The following is an 18,823-nucleotide window of genomic DNA, read 5'->3' on the forward strand; positions in this document are numbered from 1 at the left end:
ACCAGGCAAGATAGCAGGAAAACCACAGAGTCATATTTAAATGTGTAGTGTGTTACTGCTGGGCAACATCCTCGCAAAGAATTAACCCTGTGTTTAAGTGTGATTTAAAGAAGATGATGTGCTTAATGTGGATAACAATGTGTTTGGAGTCAAAGCAAGTTGACAGAGTGCTGCCAGCTATTCATATGTTTATGCACAGGGCACATAAAAGGGGTCTACTTCAGTTATCAGCACTGCCTTCAATTCCAATTTTATTATGTTTAATTACTATAAAGAAAAAAAAGGAATTCCTTAAAGAAAAGCTTATAAGAACAGCTAATGTTGCTCAAGAAGCATACCCACAAACAAGCTCTCGAAAATAAGTTGCTTGTAACTTACTTTATAGTAAAATAACTACACATTTCAGAGACTGTATGTACTGTCCCACACAACTTCAACAGAGACAGTAGCACAATATTCTCCACAACACTCCTGTAGCTACTTTATAAGACAAACTAAACTCTCTTCTCAGCAACAGGACCGTGCTTGTAAGCTAAACATTTATGTACAAATGATCTGGAGATGGTGCGTTCCAAAAAATAAGGGTGGGAAAAGGGAAGGGAATTTTCCCTCCAGGTTCTCACGAACATGTGCCAGGGTGTGTTCACATTATCTCGCGCTTTTTTTTTTTTTCTTTTTGCCAGCTCAACTTTTTATTAGACTTTTCCCATTTTTTTCCCTATGAGTTTTTCTTGATAGAAGCTATAAGGAAATTATAAACCCTTCCTTGCTTTTCCAAGTATCTACTCTTGGGCTGAATGTGTTCCTGTGGTCCCCACCCTGATGTCAGAAGCACCAGCAGCTTCTTGCTTGTGGTCTCACATAACTCTGAGAAAAGAAGAATCATCTAGAGGCAGCAAGACGCCTTTGTCTCCAGCAATTATGCCAAATAAATTACAGAGATAAACTTCCACCATGTAACGAACGACAGTATTTTTGGGAAGAGCGGTTGATTTTTAATTTACCTGATCTACGCATTTATATGCAAAATTCTTCTGGATTTCAGAGATCCCGCTGCTTTCTGTTTCTAACATACCCTGGCTTTCACCCTATCAACTACAAGGTTTGCAATATGTCGAAGAAGGGCTTTCATGCCCAGACAAACAAGTTTTTAAGGTAGCCCCCTAAAATAATTTATCAACACTATCAGTTGCACAGAAAGAAATTCTAAGAAAAAAAAAAAAAAGCCCAAAAGCTCGGTTCTTTCAAGCAGTATCCACGCTACACCTTCTGCATTGTTACTGGGTTCTGATGAGCAGCGGGACAACTCACTCCCCGCCGTCCCCGGGGTAGATGTCGCCGCCCCCGGCCCTGCGCGGCGCACCCGCTGCCTGCTGCCCGCCCAACGGCGATTACCGAGCTCATCAGCGTTGGGCCACCAGAACCCCCCCGGCCGGCACCACCCGCCCCGAACACCGCCGAGAGACCCCGCTCTGCGGCAGCGCCGCAACTGCAGCTCCCGATAACGTCAGCGACCCCTCGTTTTGCTGAGCAGGAGTTTGGCAAGGAGCAGAAACATTTCCAAGAGGGTAAGTGAAGAGCGAAAGTCGTGTCGACAGGTAAAAATGCATTCGGAAGAGCCGGTGCCGCTAACGAAAATGGGGACAGAGTCCTCAGAAAAGGAGGGGGGGGGAAAGGAATAGGAAGAAGTTGTTGCGACAGGGGGTTCACCACCGCGGCCCACCCGCAGCCCCGGGTACCACACAAAGGGGCCCGGCAGGTGCCGGGGGGTCCCCGCACCCCGCCTCGGCCCGGCCCCCGCCAAGGCCAAGGTCAGGCCGAGCCCAGCCGCGGGCTGGCGCCCCCCCCGGCGGCCGCGCTGAGGGGCGGCGGCGGCGCAGGGCCCGCGGCACTCACCGAGAGGACGCTCATGCGGAGCGGCGCCTCCAGCACACACGCCATCTTGGCGGACGCAGACAGCTCCGGCGGCGGCGCCCTCACGCTCGCGCGCGCGCCGCTGCCGCCGCCGGCGGGCACGGGCTCATGGCGGAGCGCAGAGCCGCCGGGCGGGGCGAGGCGGGAGAGGGGGGTGCGGAAAGCGCCGGCACCAGCAACGGCGGCAGGGGGTGGGCGGGGCCCCCGCGGCCTCACGCTCAACGAATCGGCCGACGCCGAAACGCCGCTACCTTCCGCCAGCCCGCCGCCGCGGCGCACGCGCGCACCCCGCCCCGCCGCCGCGGCCGCTTCGTGCGCATGCGCACCGTCCGCCCCGGAGCGGCCTGCGCGGGGTGGCCGCCGTGCGCAGGCGCGGGGCAGGTGCGGGCGCGTCTCGAGCGCGCCCCCGAGCGGCGGGAAAAGCGGCTGCACCGCGTGTCTGTCCGCGGTCGGTTTTCGGAGAAAACGCCCAGAACTAAATGGCAGGGGGGACTGTCAAAACATCACAGATCAGGTTCAGGCGTCTTAATTTTTGCAATTGTGAGGTAAAGGCAGGTTTGGCAGCTGTTAGAGATTGAAGAGGGTAATGGGAGCACAACAAACTGACACAAGTTGACTTCAGTATCTTTAATTTAAATAAATATTCCACTTATTTTAAAAATGCTATAGCCCTTTTCTTTGTTTTTCTCCAAGTAGATGAATAACATGCTTTGAACAAAATATGTGTGTGCTGGCCTGGAATGAAACAGGTGAACACTTTTCTCAAGCACTTTATAGGTAAAAGCAAAAACATGTTTAGACTAAGCACGAGTCTCACAATACCGAAAAAGCTGTGATGCTCAGGTCTGACAGAGAAACGTTTTCCAGCAGTTTCTCACCAAAATTTTAAAAGTCAGAAGTTTTCAAAAAGACTCTAAAGCTTCTTTTTAAGGAGGACTGAAGATTCTGGGCCTTATAAGTCGATTAAACTTTGTCAGCCTTCCCTAGTGTTTTACATACTTGTTGGAATATTTGGTCTTTACTGTAGAAACTTTAAGTTCAAAGCTTCCATTCTTGGTGCCAGGGAAAATCCACAACGGACAAGAGCACAACAGAGGACACATGCAAAAAAAGGTGAACAGCTGCAAGAAAGGGTACAGTAAATCTATATAAATCAGATATGATTCATACGCAAACAAATGTTATGTTAACTATATTTACCAGCTGCACTCTGCTCAATAGATGCTGAAAAACTTTATAAAAAATGTCTTTAAAGATTTAAAAAAAATAATCAGAATTCAATCTTGTAAAAGTCTCGGGCTTTCTAGAAAGCCAAAACACATTTAGCAGCAAGGGGAAGATGTGGGATGACACAAGACAGAATAATTTGCTTTAGAAACATATTAATTCAAACTGAAAAGTCTAATACATGTAACCTACGTCTTCCACTCCAGTTCACAGGCAACCTGACAGCTGAATGCTCAGATTTCTTGGGAGACTTTTCAAGTTCATCACACAATTTACACTTAAAATATTTTACTTCCATTGTAGTCTACTTTATTTCCACCAGTCCTCAGATCATGACGCATGCTTAAGATTTTAGCATTGCAGACCCAGGACCCTTATCAATACTCAACTATCTTCAGTGATCCAGCTGGTAGTTCACAGCTACTTTAAATAACCTGAGGGTTATACCAAACAGTTCCAGTTTTTCATCACATCTTACCACAAGGGTAAGTGGGGGTTCTGACAGATAAGCACAGAGAGATACAGGAGGGGCGTTAACAAGGCCCCACAGTATAAAGCTGTTAACCAGAACTGTGAAGAGCATTAATTTTGCCATTTTCTAGCCCTTGAATACTGATATGCATTTAGTTTACAAAGTGAACTGCTGACATGACAGGAACCAAGATGAACCCCAGAAGGTGGCAGTGATTTTAAAGACAGAAATCTTGACATTGAAGTGTTTCCCTGCTACATAACTCACACTCACCGTTTCTTCTCACTCTCTGCTCTCTTCTCCACGGAGCAAAAGCACACAGGAGCTACTTCTGCTCGCACACGCAGCACAGTCATGAAGAAGTCCCGCTCCATCTGGGCTCCAAAAGCTCAGCACAGAACACCAGCAGAATTTGACAGGAAGACTAATGACATGAAAACAGCCCAATTTTCATGAAAGTTTTGTTACCCTCACAGCCTTTTAGGCCAAAGTATGTTTGCTAGTAATTCAGAGCAAACAAGAACAGAAAAAACTTGCAATTTCCGAGAAGGTCTCTATTCTGGCAGCTCCTGTTCTCCCTCAGCTGAAGATTACAAAGGTACTTTGGAAGATTCCAAATCCAGTTGTAAGAATTCAACAAGTTACACACTACTGAAAAAAGTGGAATGTGAAAACTTAGTAATGCTAATGGTAGGCATTACTGTCTCAAGCAACTTATAAACATCAACCACCTTATATGAAAATACAACACAGCCTTCGTTAGTAAGAATTGAGACTATGATGTCTGCATTTAGGAAGCTGTTCATCCTAACTGCTTGTATTTTCATTTTAAGACATGGTTCTCAAGTTTTAAGAAAAAGCACACAAGTGAGTTTGAACTCTTCTATGGTCCCCATAAAACTGTCACGCTTCTAATTAAGACACCTCGTTCCCTTTCAAACCTGTCATTAAAAGCCAATACTTGATGATACACATCGTTTTGTTTACAACCATGAAGTTTTTCTGTGGTGGGAATATCACCAGAAACAAAAAAACTTTCACTCTCCTATTGCCGTTTTGTTATCATGGGAATTCTATTTTGAAATTTAATTCACAAAGTTATTGCATGTGCTACTTTGTATTAAAAGTTCAGTATAAAAACAAGAAAAAAAAGCAATAAAATCATTCATTCTTGCAAGTCAGACATCCTCTCACTTTGACTTGAGTTACAGTTTAAGAGTTCTTGTACAGCTGAAGATACATAGTATACACTAATATACGCATAGTATACACTAATAACCAAGAACTGAAGCAAAATGAACTGATTACACATGAGCTTTAAATCCTTTGACAAAGCATTTTGTTGGAAAAGTCTGCTTCTGACTTAGATGTTTAATGCGGATAAATCTTCCCTGCAAGAGCTACATACAGCCTCTTCAGCTTAAGAAAGTAACATGAATAAGATCAAGTAACATTAAAAGCACGAACAGTCCATCACAGTTCTCACCACCTTCCCATAAAAGGTGGGCAGAGAACTTAGTTGTATATCATGTGAAGTATTATTCTGTTTTATCCTCATCCTCTGCAGCATAGATAGCTTGATTCCTTCTCTTAATTTTTTTAATGCCACTGTCCCCATTTTCATTACCACCAATGCGCTTTAATGGTCTCTCAGTTAAGCTCTTCTCTTCCACCTGCTTAGTCACACCAGATTTCTCCAGTTCCTCGTTAGTGGAGTCCATAGCATCATCAGATGATACCGCCATGGAGTCTGGCATGATCCGGATGTCAGAAAAACTTGCAGAGAAGTCAGGAGGATGATCAGGGGAAGGATCTACAGAACATGTACTCAAGTCTTCATCACCACCCTCGTCATCCAGCATTATTTCATCTGGATTAATGGATGAAAGTCCAGAATTATCTGTATTATATTCACTGGGTTCCTCTGCTGAGCCAGTACTGTCCATCTCCTCTTCCTCCTCCTCCTCTTCATTTTCACCTCGTACTGAGCCCTCTTCTTTAGCCTGATGAATCCTGTCATTGATGTCAGTGAGGCCGAACTGGGCACAAAACTCAGTGGTCTGTGGATTGATGATATGAACTGGTTCCATGTTTTTTTGGGGCTTGCTGGGATCATAACAAGCAGCTGTCAATGTGAAGTTACAAGGAATTTTGAGGTCATGATTCAGCTCTTCTAAAACCTCTTTGATGGCTTCTTCTGTTGCGCTGTAATCCCACCTAAATAAGTGTATAAAGTTGAAAGAAGTGCAGCTCATCAAAAGGTATTTCCTGTTCCCACTGCAAAGAGAAACTTTTAAAGATGGATAAGATCATCTTACGACACCTAAATTTCTCTGACTTTTTAGGAATATATACTACCTCTGGTCAATACTGAGATTCCCCTCTCTGCAACAAGGATTTGTTTATTATGTCATCCCACTCACCCCCATAATCCAGCCTGATTTTCAGTCTCAGTGTCACTGACAAGATGACTGGCCACCGAGTATTTTTTGCCCCTCAAATGGTGGTATCTAAGTTTGCAAAACAAAACTAACTACTGATGCAGAGTAGTAAAGAAGTTGTAAGCTCTAGAATACAGGTCTTGTCAGCAGCCCCCTTGTTTTCCAAGGCATTTAGCAAGTCCTACAGGCATTACAGGCTGCAGAACCGAGAATCATAACCCTTACAGTCCAGAAAAAAAAAAAGCACACTTTCCTCTTTACTTCACATGCAACTTACTTTGCATGGAGGCCATTATTTTCAGGCATATTCCATGAGCTCTGAGTCACATTAACAAGGCTGTTGGTGGCCTTGAGGACTGCAATCCACTCAGCATCATACTCCAGTGAGTCTCCTGCATTGGGATCATGTTCTATGTCTACTATCTGTTTACAAAAACAGGGAAAACAGACAAGGTGAGTTATTCCTCTTGACACCAGAAACTGGTTAAAGTTTCAAGTGTTACTTTCATGGTACAGAGTTTTCATGAAGTTTCAAGTACACTGAGTGGTCTCAATCAAACAAGTCCTCTCAAGGTAGCCCTACATGGAAACTTACAGCAATAAAGGGCTAAGAAAGGATGATAATAGTGAAATAGTAACAAAAGGCATTTCTGGATTTTAGCTTTCAGCAATGAAAAAGCAGAACACTCTCCTCCCTGCTGCCAGCTACTGGACAGTTGCACAACTCAGAAAACAGAATTTGCCTACTCTTCATGCCGCCTTCTAAGCAGATATACATCAAAAATTGGTAGCAACAGTTATTCTGCTGTCTTCAGTGACATTAACCCAAATCCAACCATGCCAAACTGCATTAGCTGGGCTCTGATTTTAAAGAATCCATACAGTAATTCAGCCTTGTAAGATAGTTTTAGGGAAAAGAAGAAAAAGGATATACTTTAAAAAAGAGCTCCACACAGGTTGATCACCACGCAGCAGGAGGCAGTACTACTCCAGACCAGTTCTGCTACAGAATTCTAAGTGCAGACTAGCACCTCAGGTTACCTTTGCGTGGCAAAGGCCCATCCTCACACTCTCTCCTAAGGCAAGTGATCCCACCACACATCCAAGGGACAGATAATGAACCATCTTCCCTTCAAGCTGACAAATAAAAGCTGCTTTAAAGTAAGACTACTAAAACACTATCTGAATTAATGTATCCAGATCTGAAGAAAGAGGCTCCATCTGACTCAAACTGTCCAGGAAAAAAATAAGAGCCTCAAGATGGGCTTTCTTCTTAGGCTTGGCATTTGTCAAAAAAACACAAGAAGAGATCCAATTCAGATTAAAATAGAGCTACTTCTCCAATTAAGTACTTGTTCTAAGGTGGAAGGAAATGGTAGGGATAAGTAAACACTACACCTGCATGACAGGACACATGGTCTGCTTAGTTCAAGACAATATTATACAAAGACCGTTGCACACATTCCTTCATTTATCAGAACTGTTCTACAGCCTGTATCTAAGCACAGCACTTAGCAGTCCAGCCACGTGAAGTTACTTCAAAAGTAAAAACCTACTGCACATGGTCATCACCTGCAGAAAGTCTCTGTGTGGCAGGCATTTATCCAGAGCCAAAAACTTGGTTGCTTTTGGTAGCTCTTCTTTGGAGTTTGTCTAGGAAACAAATGGTGTTAACACAGTCATGAGCATTTCTATGAAATCTAACCATTCCAAACAAGGTATAGAGATTTAAAAGCATAATTTATACAGAAAATGACCTTCTGAAATAAAAGAATCAACACTGGATTGTAAGAAAGACATAGAGAGACAAAAAGACAAACTTCACTGAAGTCTAACAGGAAGCTGGATAAAGATAAAGCGAGAGCCACACTTCTTCCTTAGCCAAGGCAGCTGAGCACACCAAGCCTTGAAGCAAAGAGAAAATCTCTAACATCATTAGAAACAGACTTGTTGAGTCTAGAAGGTCTAGAATTACACTTTTACAGCTAAATAACTTGCAAATAGGAATAGCAGGTCACACCACTTTCAGGAATAACTCAAACCAAGAGAAGCTTCAACCTAGAGGGGCTGGTTTTCTGCTTTACCCAGGCTGCCTGACAACTTCATCTGCCAAGCTTTACCACATGCATCCTCCCATCCCAAATGAACCACTATCTTATTTTCAGCCACTTCTGTCACCTTGTTTTGAAGTTGTCTCCTTCCCCAATAAAGCGGGAAAGAGAGTGCTATAAACTTCAGTTAAGAAGTTTCAAGTGCAGTAATGTTAGCTATGTCACACTGTCCCTGAAGACTAGGTAGTTCCACCACTGATTTAGAACATCTCTCTAATTTACATAAGCTAGTAATCTTAACACCACTTCATGTTTTGCAGCTTAGGATGAGTTTAAATAACGGAGCAAAAACAATAAGAAATTGCTTTTCTGGACGTGATTACCTGCACTGGAATTCTAAAATGTCCTTGGAACACATACAGTCTTGACATTTTTCCCCCCTTTACCTCGTGTTGCATGAAAGCTGCAAATTTAACATGAAGATGTGCTGAGAACCAGTACGTGGGTTTCAGATGCTGCAGAAGCTCAGAAGCAGCAGGGCTTCCCAAGGTGTTGCTCTCCACTTCTTGACGGAAGAAGGATTTCATTTTAAGAAGCTGTTTCTTGTTTCCATAGTGATATATGCTCCTGGGCCAGTCATGTGACATAAATATATCAATTGGCCGCTTCAACTGTAAAGCCAAAATGCATATGATATAAATAAATCACAGCTGATAAAGAAGTTTTGAAATCGCACAGCACAAGATGGTACATGTATATCAGCACGTGTTCTATCCTGGATCAGAGCTAGCTGCGACCAACAGGCTCACTTTTTAAAGCAAGTGAGTATATGAGCGAGCCCCATCTTTCAGGTGGCCTTTGAACGTGTCATGGGACCCTGGTCTCCATGATTTGCACTAAACTTTCTTGGGACAATCAGCTGTGTTTTATATACACTGCTTTGTAAAAAAAGATCATGGCATCACAGTAAGTGTCAGACACTCAAAAGAAGCCTTAAGATTACAGATATAGAGCAAGTTCTCCACTCGAAATGAAAGGCATCTTCTTCCTCATGAAATTTTTAAAAGCTTTGTTTGAAAGGGATAATAGCTAAGCACAATATTCCTCCTCAAAGTACGCACCCCTTACAAGCCTAATCAATGTCTTTAGCACATCTTCGTTCGATATTCAGCATATTTCCATCAGATCTATCAGAACACGCTTCTAGATGAAACTTGAGCCCAATCGATAAGAAATTTACAATGAAATGCATCAAACTCTTTAAAATGACAGCATCCCTATATCTACTGAACACTTAAGTGTGCTGTGGCAAACTGAATAAATATTCACAAGAAGTTTATAAATACATATATTCACAAACTGAAATGGAGTAGCGCTTGTGACAAAGCAGCAAGTCAGCAATAGCTCAGCAACAAAGCTACTCCGTCCTTTGATCAAAAATACCTCAACCACATCAAATTTGCATGGCTACACAAAGCATTGGAGGAGACATTCAGCAGGAATAGAAGTGGGATAATACCCAGGATAAAATGGCCTGTCCAGATTAGCTAGGTGTTGTTACTAAGGTTTGCTATCCAATAGAGTACATGTTCACAGTAGCTTTAAATTTTATTTCTAACTTAATGAAAACTATTTACTACTGTTAAAAACAAACAAACAAACAAACAAACAAATACACTAGTTTTCACTAACCTGCTTGAGTTTGAAGACTTCGATATTCCTCACATGGTAAGCGCTTCTGATGGTTTGCTGGTTGTATGGTGGACATTCAAAGTGGCCTGAAACATTGGAAAAAAGCACGGCATGAGATCTGACTCCTGCCTCCAGCCACTAAGGCTGTGATTTTTTTGTGTTTCCTCAAGAGTGCTGCCACTAACCATCAAACTACAGCTTAACAGATTCAGCAGCAGCTTAAACACATCTGTAACTGCCCAGAGGCACCACAGACTCTGCAAGTGCAAACATGTACTCTGCCTAGAGGGCCACAGTCTCCAACTTTGCCTTGGGACAAAAAAAACTAGCAGAGCTCCTACATACTCTTAATGATAAACAGAAAAAAAAAAACTTTAATAGTTAGCATTACTGTCAAAAAAGTCTCATCTTCCACATGCAATATTCAGGCATACAAACTGCAACAAATTTAAGTAGCATTGATAGGCATTAGACAGAATCAAGTGCTCTAGAAAACTAGTTCAGTACTTTGCAGCTTGAAAACTATCTGCAAGGTTTCTCTAAAGCAGTAAGTTACTAAGGATAATATTACTATAGAGCAATCACAAGTAAGAGACCACCATTTTGTGTGTTGAGAAGGTCAGAAAGACTAAGCTATCTCCTCTTTGCTGACACCAGGTATCATCTGTGACACGATTTCTGTCCACTGATGGAGGCCTTTCCCGGGATGAACCCTTGAATACACATAACCAGGAGGAAACAATCTAGAGAGGTACTGACACTAAGCCCCAGCTCAGGACAGTACATTTGTACAATATCACACTTATAACTTGACTGTTGCACACAAGGAAAACTAAACAGCCTTGCATTGCATGCTCAAAGGACACTGCCACGGAAAAATCAAGACTGTTTCAATAACAACATTCAGAAGGCATATTGCTTCCTGCTGTGGTCGCCAGACACCTACTGACTCATCTGCCACCTCCAGAAAAAATCCGTCTGTTGAGCCAAGAGACGTTTCCAGCACAAGAGTCGGTTAGAGAAGATGAGGAACGGACAGTCCCTCCCGCCGAGGCTCGGGCCCAGCGCTCCCTTCCCTGCTGCCCACCCAGCTGGGCCCGCCCTGGCCCCCGTACCTTTCCGATAGTCGTGAGACTTGAAGATGCCCGAGATACCGCCGATCCTCACGCCGCGGAACCGCACCACGCCCGCATAACCTGGGGAGATGGGAGCGCAGCAGGTCACGGCGGGGCCGGGTAGGGCGAGGGGCTGGACGGGAAAACGCTGGCGGGGGACCCTACCGAGATAGTAGATGTTGGGTGCCACCCAGCCGCCGTACGGCAGCTCCTGCAGGTGGTTGGACGCCTCGTGGTTCCCGCCGATGAACACCGTGAGCACCGGAGCCTTCTTCTCGCCGGAGTAGTACCTGCGGGGACACGACAGCCGCTGCAGCGGGCCGGGACCGGGCGGGACAAGGCCGGGCCGGGCGGCGCTCACCGGTAGAACGTCTGCATGTGGCGGTACTTGGCGGGCACGGCCATGCAGCGCAGGTCCGCCTCGTTGCGCACGGCCTGGAAGTCGCCGCAGCAGAGCAGCAGGTCGGGCCGCACGTTGTGCCGCCGCTGCAGCAGCTCCAGCGTCTCGTACATCTTGTCCAGGGCGCCATGGCAGCACCCTGCCACCGCCACCTTCATCGCCGCCGCTCCGCCACCGCGCAGGCGCCGCGCGCGCCTTCTGCGTCACCGCCCCCCCTTCCAGCGGCGCCTGCGCGCTGGCGGAGCGCGGCTGCGGCCCGGTGGGGAGCGGGGAACGCTCCGGAGCGCTTCACGTACGGGCGCGGCCACGGCCACGGCCACGGCCATGCGTGCCTGGGCCGGCTGAGGCCGCCGCACCACCAGCTGCTGTCGGAGCGGGCCGGGGGTGCTGCTGTGCTCCCCGTGTCTTCTGCTGGGGAAGCAGCAGAATTGTCACTTGCCTCTCGCGGCACAAAGGCCACCAGCACAGTGGCGGCAGAGCAGTAGCTGCGCACGGTTTTGCCTGAGTTTCGTGCCAATGAATGTCCAGCTGTGGGTTGGCAAAGGTCACGCGATCCCTGCTATTTGTTTATCCGGCCCGTCCAGCATCAGGCTTTTTAAAAAAATGATTATCATTTACTTTTTTTTAGCAGAGGCAAGGACTGGCTTCTTATAACTTCCCGACAGTAGCGGTCTGTGACTTTTCCAGGGCAGTGGCATACGTGGCAGAGTGAGAAATCGGGGAACTGTCCCTTCACTTACAGACTACCGGGCTCCTTCTTTTGGAGAGCACCCCATGTCCTTATTTTGAAGGGCAATGAATTGGATCACAGGGTGGTATTTGTGTGTCATGTAATAAAACCACTCCAGACTTTTTCCACTGTTGGGAGGAGTTTTTTTAACGGTCTTGAGGGATTGAACAAAATTACAATAACACAGTTAAGCATTAACTTGATACCACTTACCCTGTAATCATGGGACCAAGCAGACATTCCTGTTCGCCTACGGTTGCAACTATTACCTAATGGTCTCTCTTTTGATACTAAGAAAATATCAGTGTTCTCTAATACATTTCATAATTTCACAATGTTGGGTTACTTGTCTGTTCTTTGGGGCTCCCATCCAAGGCTGTCTGAAGTGAAGGGGAAAGTTCCTCTGGCTTTCAAACCCCACAAATCTTCCGGGTAACAGCACATACAGACATGTTCCTAGGTGCGCTTGGCTCTTTCATTAACTTTACTAAGACTTACCAGAGCGTAGTGTGAGAGCTCAGTCAGTCCCACACATCTCCTGGGACGGCTTTCCAGCTTCTCTGGGGAACAACAGCAGCCTCTTGCATTTGCCACGTCTCAAACTTCCTTAAAGGAAGCAGGTAAAAGACAGAGAAGGTCCCTGAATCTCTGGAAGGTACCACCTTACCCAAGATACACCATCCTGGGGGGCTTCCTGAGCACCCTTAGCCTGCCAGCTGGTACTTCTGCCTACTCAAATTCATCCTCAGTCAAGGTAAGCTGACGCTATAATTGTAATTCCTGGGTTTGTTAGCTCAGGCTCATTTTTTTATATTTCATGTGCCACTTATCCCAAGGGAACTGCTGCACAGTAAAGTCTATAAGGTTGTTGTGTTTGGGGTTTTTTTAATGTTGTAGCATTTTAGTATTTGTACACTATTCATGATGCATCTCAACATCCCTAATTTAACTCTGGGTGTTCACTGAACAAAACTGCTCTGAACTTTCTACAGCAGTCAGACCACAAAGGGAAGCAGCCATGCGACTGTTTACAGGCTAAGTAGCAGCAAGTTAATGTTTAACGCTGTTATTGTAGTTTTGTTCAGTCCTTCAAGACTATGTAAAAAAAACGTGACTAAAAGCACAGCTCTTTTCCACCACATGACTAGTGCGTGTTTGGCTATGGATTGGGCTTTCAGTCACAGTCCCTTGCCCTGATGTGCTTGTGCCCAGATGTCCAATCCTAGAAGAGAAAACTTGCACTTCTCTGAAAGTGACTGAATGCACATCCCATCCCCTGCAACAGGCAAAGGAACCGTGAGCCCAAGAAGGGGGAGTCCTGAAAAACAGGCTCAGATCAGTGGATTGTTTGAGTGGGAGGTATTTGCCCTTTTGGCTGTTGCCTGCCTGCAATGACCAGTAATGTTTTGGGTGCTTGTTTGTTTGTTTCCTGAGCTACCTATGGTAATTTAGAGCCATGGAAATTGTTCAGTTTTCCTCTCTGGAGAAATGAGGAAAGATGAAAGGCATCCTAAGGGGCTGCAGATGAGAACAGAATGAGAGGGAGATTTTCCTGTCAAGTGCTTTCTAGCACTTTTAGAACTAAAGGATTTGTAGCACATCTAGAAAATACTAAAATGCAGAGGAACCACAAAAGGGAGGCATCTGTAGCTGATTTCTGGGGCGGGATAGCGTGGCTGAGAAGGGAGGTATAAGGCAGAAGTGGTGGGATACTGTGTGTGTGAAGGAGATGGAGATAAACCCGAGGTGTGAGAGACAAATGGGAGATTTTGAGCTGTCCCTGTAGGGCACGAGAGAGCATGGGGTGCAGGCTGGTGTGCGTGGGTATGACAGAAGCAAGACAGCACTGCAATCACCTGAGAAAAAGACTCCATGAGGTTGGCCTAAAAATCACAAGACTAACCTGCAACAACGTCCTGGAGTCTTTGGTCACCTCCTCCCTCACAATTGTGTCTGAAAAACACTGCCAAGGCAAGGCCTGCTGAGGTGTGGCAGTTGGCTTCCCCTGCCAGTGACACTTTGGCTCTTTTCCCTCTTAATTTATACCTTTTCTCAGAGGCACCCATCAGACTGTAGGGCTGAAAATCCTCCGAAGCCAAGCGATGAAGCAACCGCATCGCTGGGTTTCTCGAGTGGCTGAGGGAAAACAGACACCACCGCCCGGGGACGCTGCGTCCCGGTGAACCGCAGGCCCGGGCCGGCGGGCGGGGACGGACGCGAGGCACCCGGCGCTGGGACCCGGAGCCGCCGCCTCCTCGGCGCGAGGAGAGGGCGGGGCGGGGCAGCCCGCTCCCCTCCCCTCAGCGCGGGCAGCGCCATTTCGCCGCCCCTTCCCTCCCTCACAGCCTCGACCTGCGCGCCCGGGGCCGCCCGCCCGCCGTGCCGCGCCTCCGGGGCGGGGCCCCCCGCCGCGCGGAAGGGGCCGGCCGGGGAGGGCGGCAGAGCTCGCCCGGCGGTGGGAGCGGCGGTGCCGGCATGGGACGGGGCGCTGCCCCGGCGGGTAGGTGCGGCGCGGCGGGGCGCCGTGAGGGGAGGCCTGGCGTGGGGCCGCTTGGAAGTGGGCGGAGGGGTCGGGACTGAGCGGCCGCCAGGCTCTCCCCGGTTTGTCCCCTCAGGGCTCGGCGGCGGGGGCAGGTGCCGGGCGGGCCCCGGGCTGGGGGTGCCGGTGTGTTTTCTGTGGGTGCTGCCCCGTCCCGGAGCGGCGGTGCCGGCGCTGACAGGGGCCGGGCGGGCCCGGCGGGTCGGTCTGCGGGGCCGGGGGCGGGAGCTGCCGCCCCATGGGGGGCTGGCGGGGAGGGCGGCGGGGCCGGCGGGCTGAGCCGCGGCTGTGGGAAGCAGCGACTGAATGGAGTTACAAGGAGTTACAGTGTAACACATAGGGTGGGGAAGGAGGACATACTTCTCGCATCGCACGCCTTAAGTTGTGAAAATCACTAGTGTCGGTGGTGTGGAGGCTGAGACTGTAAATTGTCTCAGAAGAGTTTTGACAAAGCGCTGAGAGGAATAACGGCTTCTAAGCACAGGGCTCTGGGTGTAGTTTCCACTTGAGATGGCCTGGAGCTGTTGGTTGTTGTAAAGCAGGAGGTTAACGCCGCTGAAGGATCGTCTCTGCTTAAGCTGTTCTTATTTTATGAACACTTGCTGCTCACCTCAGGACCCGGGGTAGCTGGATCTTTAATGTTTTCAATGTAGCTGTCAATTTATAGTCATGAAAGTAGGATTTTTTTTTTTTTTCTCAAGTATTTCTTCATGATCAAGAAAGGGAACAGATTTGGCTGTAAGACTCCTGGGTTCATGGGCAGAAAAATCCAGGAGTAAGCTGCACATAAACTTGTAAAATTGAATAAGTGTTGGAATGATTTACCAAAGGACATGTTCCTACCAGAGCAATGTTCTCTGAAGGTCATTGGACTGTACTGGTCTCAAGTAATGTAAATATTTTTAAGCCCAGTACTTATTACCTCTGTTCTTCACACTAAAGAAGGAAGCCCTGGAAGACATGCTGTTCTGTGCCCCCATCCTTCCATGCTAGCAGTGCAAAGGGAAGAACTCAGGAGAAAAGGCAGGTAGTCCCCAAGCTGTTTGCTACTAAGGTGCTGCCTGAAAGGCTGAGTATGTTTTTTTGGTGGTTGTCCCACAGGTTTACCTCATGTGATCTGATGCCTGCTTCAGGAAATACATTTTCAAGGTATTTACTTAAAATACCTACCTCTTCTCTTGATTAATTCTTGTGAATCTTACAAGCTTGGTAGTTCTGCTCTCACAGGTTGGGTAGGGGGAAGCTATTTTCCTGAGAACTTTGAGAATGTTGTCAGTACTCTGTCTTCTCTCCATGTTGTAAAATTATGTATTTCATATCTGATGGTTCTGAGAAATTGAAGCAAAAGACAGTGGTTTTTGTTTTCAGTAGTTACATATCTGGAAGCAGTAACAGTGTATTAGATGAGACTGATTTGCATTTGACTTCGTATAAAATGGAAAAGCTGAAGTTCCCTGATGGCATGTAGCCAGTTTCCAATACCTAGACCTTTGCAACCACTGTCATGTGTCATGTTGTTTTGTACTCATGATTTGCACAGAGGAGCAGTGTTAAAGGTAGCTATGGGCAAAGCTCCTCAAGTGAAAGTTGACTCATGCGTGACTGCCAAATAGTGCAGAGATTCACTGGTAAAGCATCTATTTCGTATCCTTCAGCTGTGGCCAGTGGAGCAGGTGATGAGTATTGTGGCTCAGGCAGTTCAGAAATCTCTGTAGTGGATCCCTGTGGTCTAACACTCCCTGCTGGTAGCCTTGGAGGTATAAATATGATGCTGCACAGTGGAATTTGTGGTTTTTCCCTTTTTTTTTTTTTTCAAAAAAAAAAAGGATCTTTCTCCATCCTTCCTACAGGCACCTCTCCCACTTTGAATTACATGGAAGACATTACTTTAAACAGTAACACTGAACTTGGTATATCCAGTACAGGGGTTGCTGTGCATTCTTGCTTCGCTTTCTTTGTATAAATGTTTTCCATTACTGTTTTTCACTTAAATGATTGCATGCTGTTCTTCCTCATAAGACTAGGTTTTCTTCTGCTATGCAGAACTGAACTTTCTTGAAGACTAAATTAGAGCTTGGATCTTGCGCTCCAATTCTGGCAGAAACTGGACAGCAAAGTAGAACTGTGGGAGGGAGTTTTCTCGTTCATAATTAAGGTAGTTAAGTGCTCTCTAAATGAACTGGTTCCATGTGTGTTATGGGACAAGCTTCTTCCACCAGACTTCACTGTTGTATTTCCCCTGCTGCTTGTGTCCCTGGATCTGATTTTCAGAATTTCTGATGTACAGCTGTAAGGGCAGTTACAACTGAGCAGGTGCTGTGCCTTGAGCATATGGAACACTCTGTAATGTCACGTACTTTGGAAAAATAATGAGTAAGCTTGTTAAAAAAGACTTTTAATGAATATTTGGATTGATGAATGCAAATGCTGCTGCTCACTCAAATCAAAATAAGAGAATCTTTACATTTATCTGATTTTCTGTTCTTGTGTGTATTACTTATCTTTTTAATCTGTTTCTGTTTAAAAAACACAGGAAAAGAGGGATAAATGAATGGAAGTTCATTTTTGTTTTGTAAACGTACAGGGGAAATGACTTCTGTCTTATTGGGGTGTCGAATTCAAATATCCTCGGTTTTCCTTGGTAGAGGAAAGAGGGTAGAAAAATTATGCTTCATTAAGTTATGTGTTGCTTTGATCATCCTGATCTGTGCCTCTGGTGTGGCTTATCAAAGCCATGAGCCGTAAAAGCTGTAGCAGTGCCAAACTTGCTGAATGCTAGGACATGCTGCACCTTTTGGTGTAGTTCGTTACGTCTCAACAGCTGCTCCTCTTCTGAGTGTGAGCTGGAGGCTGGCAGGAACGGGCTTGTGGAAAGGATGACTGGTGGAAATGACTGCTTGCTTCTTACTCCTGTGATTATGCCTCAGAGGATGGACACACAGAACCGGAGCATTTCTCCCCAGCTTGGCGTTTCACCTATGGAAGAGCTATAGTACTCCAGGTGGGGGAGGTATGGGCTCCAGGTATGGACTGGGAGCTGAGACTGCCCTGTGGAAATGGACTGCCAGCTCAGACAAGGAGAACTTTACCACAAATCTTGAATGAATGAGGAAATAAGTGAATAAAGAGTAGCATGATACAGATAAGACATGGAGAAGTCATATAGGACAGCAATGAGAAATGTATGAGCTCTCAATAGATGGGTAATAAATGAAAAAAAAAAAAGTTATTAAATTCAAAACTTGCCCTGCAGATCACTAGCTAGTCTGCTACAGGAGAAATTTTACTTAACTTACAAGTTTCCAAGGTAGTTTTAGGGAATCTGTGGATTGGCATTCCCTCAGTCATGAACCTTTGGTGACACTAAGTTACAATTTGGACACAACTTTTCCTTTGTTATCTTAACACTTTAATAAAATCTCTCTAATTTGTGTGAAGTAATTGGATTCTATTAACACTAAATTAACTGATTCCAGGGAAAATAAGTATCTTGCTAATATGAAATTATCTCTTTCCATATAGGGTTATGAGCAGTCAAGAGACATCACTTAAGCTGGCTATCTGAGCCTTGCTAATGATATGCTTTTGAATCTTGTTCACCTCCTGTGTTTTCTGGTTGGTCACCTCATTTTCAGTCAGTGTGACAAAGCTCAGTCCTAATTTTTTTTTTTTTTAACTCTTGCCTTGTTAAGCTTCAACATATATGTTAATGTATTGGGGGCATGCTAAATGAGCTAAGATTAAATTGTACTTCTATACAGACATGTGGCTGGAACAATAATTACTTGGCAAATTATTTATACTTAACAGATTGGTGTTATGTGGAAAAAATTGTGTGAGCTTTTACTCTCTTGCTGTCTCATCTGTATAACTGGAAACCAGTCTCACGGGACACAAATTCCTGTCTGGTCAGTTTTAGTTCCAAGTCTCTGTGCAAAGGGAAAGTTGAAGCAAGGTATTTCAGAAAAAACTGAAAAGGGCAAAATCTTTCTTGATGTTATTAACTCTCCTCCTGCCCAGTTGAGACCTATGACAAGCTTTGTAAGGCCCACATGTTGTTTCTCCACAACAGAGTTTCTTGTATATTTGTCATCAAGGGCGTAACGTGCTGGTGTTTGTGAAGGGTACAGCGGCACTAGAATATTATTAATAGATAACCCTGTGACTTAATCTGAAGGAATTACACTGAATAATCCTGCATTCACTAACTGCCAGTCAGTATTTTGGAACAATAGTTTAGGG

The 18,823-nt window shown here is 45.7% G+C and overlaps 2 protein-coding genes across 7 annotated transcripts in view; both read right to left on the minus strand.

Moving 5' to 3' along the window:
• The window catches only part of ARMC8 (armadillo repeat containing 8), a 66,185-nt gene extending 64,044 nt beyond the window's left edge, over nt 1-2,141 (minus strand). For all 3 annotated transcript variants that reach the window (XM_080350104.1, XM_080350103.1, XM_080350102.1), the window contains exon 1: nt 1,897-2,141. In XM_080350104.1, the coding sequence (XP_080206230.1) occupies nt 1,897-1,941 (45 nt within the window). In that variant the 5' untranslated portion in view covers nt 1,942-2,141. The remainder of the gene's footprint in view (nt 1-1,896) is intronic.
• A 391-nt stretch (nt 2,142-2,532) lies between these two features.
• On the minus strand, nt 2,533-11,476 carry DBR1 (debranching RNA lariats 1). 4 transcript variants are annotated; one of them, XR_013922512.1, is made up of 9 exons: nt 11,274-11,476; nt 11,078-11,202; nt 10,913-10,993; nt 9,798-9,883; nt 8,552-8,776; nt 7,627-7,707; nt 6,332-6,477; nt 3,887-5,890; nt 2,533-3,035 (listed from the first exon to the last, which is right to left on the minus strand). XR_013922512.1 is itself a non-coding variant. In XM_080349646.1 (8 exons), the coding sequence occupies exons 1-8, from the start codon at nt 11,468-11,470 to the stop codon at nt 5,152-5,154; spliced, it is 1,620 nt and encodes a 539-aa protein (XP_080205772.1). In that variant the 5' UTR covers nt 11,471-11,476; the 3' UTR covers nt 2,533-5,151. The 4 variants fall into 4 exon arrangements, 3 of the variants coding, with proteins under 3 accessions (XP_080205772.1, XP_080205771.1, XP_080205773.1); XM_080349646.1 differs by having other exon boundaries at nt 2,533-5,830; XM_080349645.1 differs by having other exon boundaries at nt 2,533-5,890.
• Nucleotides 11,477-18,823: the final 7,347 nt, after the last annotated feature.

The sequence above is a fragment of the Nesoenas mayeri genome, assembly GCF_963082525.1.
Source record: "Nesoenas mayeri genome assembly, chromosome: 9".
NCBI lineage: Eukaryota > Metazoa > Chordata > Aves > Columbiformes > Columbidae > Nesoenas > Nesoenas mayeri.

What these genes read in the sequence shown, in the direction of transcription:
- DBR1 (XM_080349645.1), bottom strand. Translation starts at nt 11,470, where the DNA reads ATGAAGGTGGCGGTGGCAGGGTGCTGCCATGGCGCCCTGGACAAGATG. An exon ending in CACATGCAGACGTTCTACCG is followed by an intron (nt 11,203 to 11,273) that starts GTGAGCGCCGCC and finishes GTGTCCCCGCAG; the next exon opens with GTACTACTCCGGCGAGAAGA. An exon ending in AAGTCTTCAAACTCAAGCAG is followed by an intron (nt 8,777 to 9,797) that starts GTTAGTGAAAAC and finishes TTGGCTTTACAG; the next exon opens with TTGAAGCGGCCAATTGATAT.